This window comes from Pterocles gutturalis, unplaced genomic scaffold (assembly GCF_000699245.1).
Source record: "Pterocles gutturalis isolate BGI_N339 unplaced genomic scaffold, ASM69924v1 scaffold40165, whole genome shotgun sequence".
Taxonomy (NCBI): domain Eukaryota; kingdom Metazoa; phylum Chordata; class Aves; order Pterocliformes; family Pteroclidae; genus Pterocles; species Pterocles gutturalis.
In genome coordinates this window covers 19888-24168 of record NW_010142223.1, presented here as the reverse complement: position 1 = coordinate 24168, position 4281 = coordinate 19888, and the positions used below count along the sequence as shown (strand labels likewise).

The window sequence follows — 4281 nt, the reverse complement described above, 5'->3', positions numbered from 1 at the left end:
TAGATTATTGGCCACTCTGGGTCTCAGTTCGGAACCTAAGATAAAATCCTGGCCTAGTAACTGGGGCTGTGCTCCCTCCCAGCTTCTCCTGTTTGCAGACAGAGAAGCTGAAAGACCTTGGCAGCCACGTAAACATCACTTTTTATCAGCTTTCTTCTGAGCACAAATCCAAAACACAGCCTCTTGCTAGCTATTAGACCAAAGTTAACTCTGTCTCACCTTAACCCAGGACCGTATGTACAGTGCAAAATATATTCTCTTTAAAGTATCACAAAACCCAGCGCTTCTATTCACATGTCTGCATTCCAGTGCTTTTGAGGTTATTACAGGTGCTTCTCTCTTCAGCAGTGAAGTCTGAAACTGCGTTCACACAAAGCTCCTATGAGTTTTGAGTGCAGAAAGTTTGTACGGTGCACAGGTTTGAATAAGTCAGCCACACATACCCGTCAGTAGCTTTTTAAACGTCTGTCACCAGAAACAACGTCAGTGGTGGCAAAAGCAGCTGTAAGAGAGTGTTGTGCAAGTTCTTTAACAGAGAATGAAGTGGTTGGTTTCCTTTGGTGTTGAAAATGGCTCAGCCTGTTTTTGTGGTGTTCTACTGTGGGTGGGTTGTGTTTGTTGGGGTTTTTTTTTTTAACCACTTACAAATTCTAAGGAGGGTGAATTACTGGCCTGGGGGCTATGTTGGTCTGTTGGTAGCCTTCTTCTGTAGACTCGGGCATTGAGCTCTTGCTTTCATGGAACCATACTCATTTGCATCGTAATTGACTATAAATTGCAGAATTGGAAAGTAAGCAAGCCACTCTAACTAAAAAATAAGGAAATAGCATCTGGTGTGATTCAGACACTTCATAATGTAACACTGACTTAGTGTACCAAGTAGTAACGCTTTATTAGTTCAGCTTTACAGACATTCCATGTTGAAATGTATAAATGAGAAGAATAATGTCACTGTGTGCAGGTGATCAAGGTCATCTTGTACCTTTAACAGCTCACCTGGTTAAAAAAAAAAAAAGGCAAACCTTTGCAAGTGCTGTAGGTGAAATTGAGTTTTACTTTTTTTCCCCCTTTCTTTGTAGACACTGAAGAGTGGTGAAGTTCAAGAGCAGTGGCTAACAGACCTCCATTATTGTTTCAACATCTACCTTGCCTCTCATCACCAGGGACCTGGTCCTATAAACACGGTATATTAAAGAGGTCGAACTGCATTTATTGTAAAGCATTTACTTCTATTTAGTTTTGAATGGAAGATGTTGGAACAAAGCTCGTCAATTTTTTTGTAAGTGAAACAGAATAAAAATTTTACAAAGAACTGCATACCTCTGTTGCCTTTCTTTTCAAGAAAGTAACATGACTGGAAGTTGTTTTAGGAGACACGGTGACCACAGTGAAGGGTGCTAAGCTTCAAGGAGACTGGATTTTCTTTTAAGTGCTTGCAGAGAAGCAGACTTATGTTGACTCCAATCAGCTATTATTTCAGAGTATCATATTAATTTAAAATTCAGAATTATGTAAAACTAGCTAGAAGAAAAAATCGAAAACAATATACTTTGAAACTAGAATAACTTTTTTTATTTTTGCTGAGTTCATATTTTTAAATACTTTATGCAAAGTAAATACTGTACACTGGCAGCTACAAAGCCATTATAAGAACAAGTTTTCTTCTAGAACAGGTCCCATCTTTTCTTGCTTTCTCTAGAAACTATTTTGTGCACGTATAAAAATACAGTTATTAATATGGAAAAATTGGTGATATCTATGGGTAGAAAACACACCCCTAACGCTTTCCATAGGCTGTGGAAAGCCATTTATTTAGAGAGTGGTTTTTTGTCAACATTTTTAGTTTCCTTCCAAATCCAAGCTAGCTATGAAACAATTGTTTCTTTGGTACAGAAGTGGAGCATGAAGGCTGTATGTCCGTTCCTGTTTAGATTTTGAAATACATTTAACAAATGTGAGGTGAAATCAAACAGCAGTCTTTTAGAACTGTTAAATCTTTGGTACAATTACCCTCTCCTTTGAAACTGCATTTGATGAACACATTCAAAATTCCTACTTTTGACAATGGAAGACTGGGGTAGCCCCTGCAACTCTGTTGTGATGCTGGGCATAGCACTTCATTTGCTGTTTCCAAATGGAATTGAGATTTCATCCTTCAGTATATAAATTAACAGTTGCATTTAAAAACTAATTTGTATACAAAATAAAATGAGTCCAACTCCTTAGAAGTCTGCTTGGCCTGCAATGCCCAGTTAATACAAAATTGAAAATGTTTTTAAAATATGTTGTAGATGACTCGTACATTATGAAAGGTAACAGTTGTATCAGAATGTGCTCTCCAGATTCTAAACACTCAGTTGTGGTTAGTGCTTGAGTCTTGCATTTTTTGATTTTGCAGCAGTGGTTGGTCTCATGTTGTATGAAAATTGCTTTGATTTTCCCATGTTCTCCAGCAAATTAACACACTGTAGGTTGTTTACTGTAAAAGAACAAAATGGTTTTGATGAGTAACTCTAGTGTATAAAAAGAAGTTTAATCTACACTGGGTTCTAGATTTCATAAACAATGAGTCTACCAGGAGAACAACACACCCTTTTCCTTCCATCTCAGTGTTGATTATCTGTTAATAGAGTTTGGTTTTCTGTGGCACCCCATACTGCTTACACAGAATGCTACTGCACGTGTTTAGCCCAGCCTATACTAATGGAGCTTAACTTGAGATTTACCCTCATAAATGAATTAAGGTTTCCAAGCTGGCAGTTCAGTCGCTAGCACAATGCTCTTGGCGGAGTTTGCTGAAGAGCAGCAAGAGATTTTGGTGAGCAATACTTAGCAACATTAGGTTCTGGGTCATTTCTGGAAGGTAGGGGAAGCTAGTCCAGGGCTGAAGTGAGTACTCTCTGAATTATTAGAAAGCAAAAATGAACATCAGCTGGTCATTTTCTTCAGGTTGGAGTCTGGCTGAAGGTCTAGACTCATTTGATGTTTTTATTTATTGTAATGTGCTGCAAACAATAGGTGTGTTTTCCTGTCCCAGTTTTACAGAGATTGGATGTGAACATTTCAGTGCAGATTTGTCACTACATGCTTTTTCTGCTACCTCTATGAACATTAAAACTGGGGCTGTCAGTCAGTCTTCACCTTCCCAGATGTAGCTTCTACAAGAGAAGAATCAAAGTGAACAGTCCATTCTGACCTACTCCAGGCACCTACGTCAGAAATAAGAGTATCTGGCATTAGCCACTGACAGCTCTGAACTTTTCCAACAAACGTAATGTTGTCATGCACAAAGGCAGCCAGATGAAAAACATGTTATTGTCTTTAAGTAAGGGCTAAAGTTCCCTGAGCTCCTATTAGGTGAATAAAAGTAGGTAGTGTTCTAAAGGAACTGGGCACAGTTCCTATCGCTATCCTATTCGTCACCAAGTTATGAAAGCAAAGGATACTCAAACCTCAAAAGAAAGCCTTTTTATTTTAGAAGACAGGGAGATCTGTTGTCCTGAAAACTTAAGCGAAAAGAAGCATTATTTTCTAAAGCTCTTTTAAAATTTAGATTAATGTCTGCATGAAGAGGTGGCAATCAAACACCTGTCTGGTCAGGCCTCTTAATTAAAACAGTTTTCAAACAGTGAAAGAAAAAAGCCTCTGTCTGTTAGTAAGGCAGAAACTCACCTACAGCGCTAACAAACTCAAGGATAGGACTACTGTCAGATTTCCTTAAAAATGGCATTTAGTAAAGAAGTAGTAAGAGAGATGACCATGTACTCCATTTTTAAGATACCTGTCAATGCCACATGCATAGAAGTTCTACCCTTTATTGACCTTGATAATACTTTTACAATCTCTCTTCTTCAATGCTGTTCTGTATTATGCAGTGTAGCCCTAAATGTCCTGTGCGGTGTGACAGTCCTGATCATGCCAATCCCACTGCCCCAGTAACAGTTCCATACATAAAATTTCAGTTACAAATAGAACTAAGGCTTTCCCAGGGAAGACCTGGCAATGACTACATGGCTTCTGAGTGAAGCAGCAAATAAGTGCATTAGTTCATTAGAGCCTTAAAACGTACTGCAAGTAAAATTCTATGAATTGATTGAGGCTCTGAGCACAGCACAGGAACCCCGTTATGCCGTTTGAGAAGAAAGGGCAGAGATCAGATGAGTCACATTGGATTTTCAAGTTTTTGTCTATGCACTAAACCATGTATTTCTAACAAACAGGTGTGTAAATTCTTGGCACATGTAGAAATCTGCTCTCTCTACTTCTAGAGGACTAGTAAAT

General features: G+C 38.5%; 1 protein-coding gene across 1 annotated transcript in view; it reads right to left on the bottom strand.

Moving 5' to 3' along the window:
• Positions 1-2363: 2363 nt before the first annotated feature.
• LOC104469695 (inversin-like) overlaps positions 2364-4281 on the bottom strand; it is a gene marked incomplete at its 5' end in the record, with an annotated part of 18905 nt that continues 16987 nt past the window's right edge. The window contains 2 exons of the mRNA XM_010084296.1: positions 2364-2482; positions 3159-3209. Of these exons, the coding sequence (XP_010082598.1) occupies positions 2364-2482; positions 3159-3209 (170 nt within the window). The remainder of the gene's footprint in view (positions 2483-3158; positions 3210-4281) is intronic.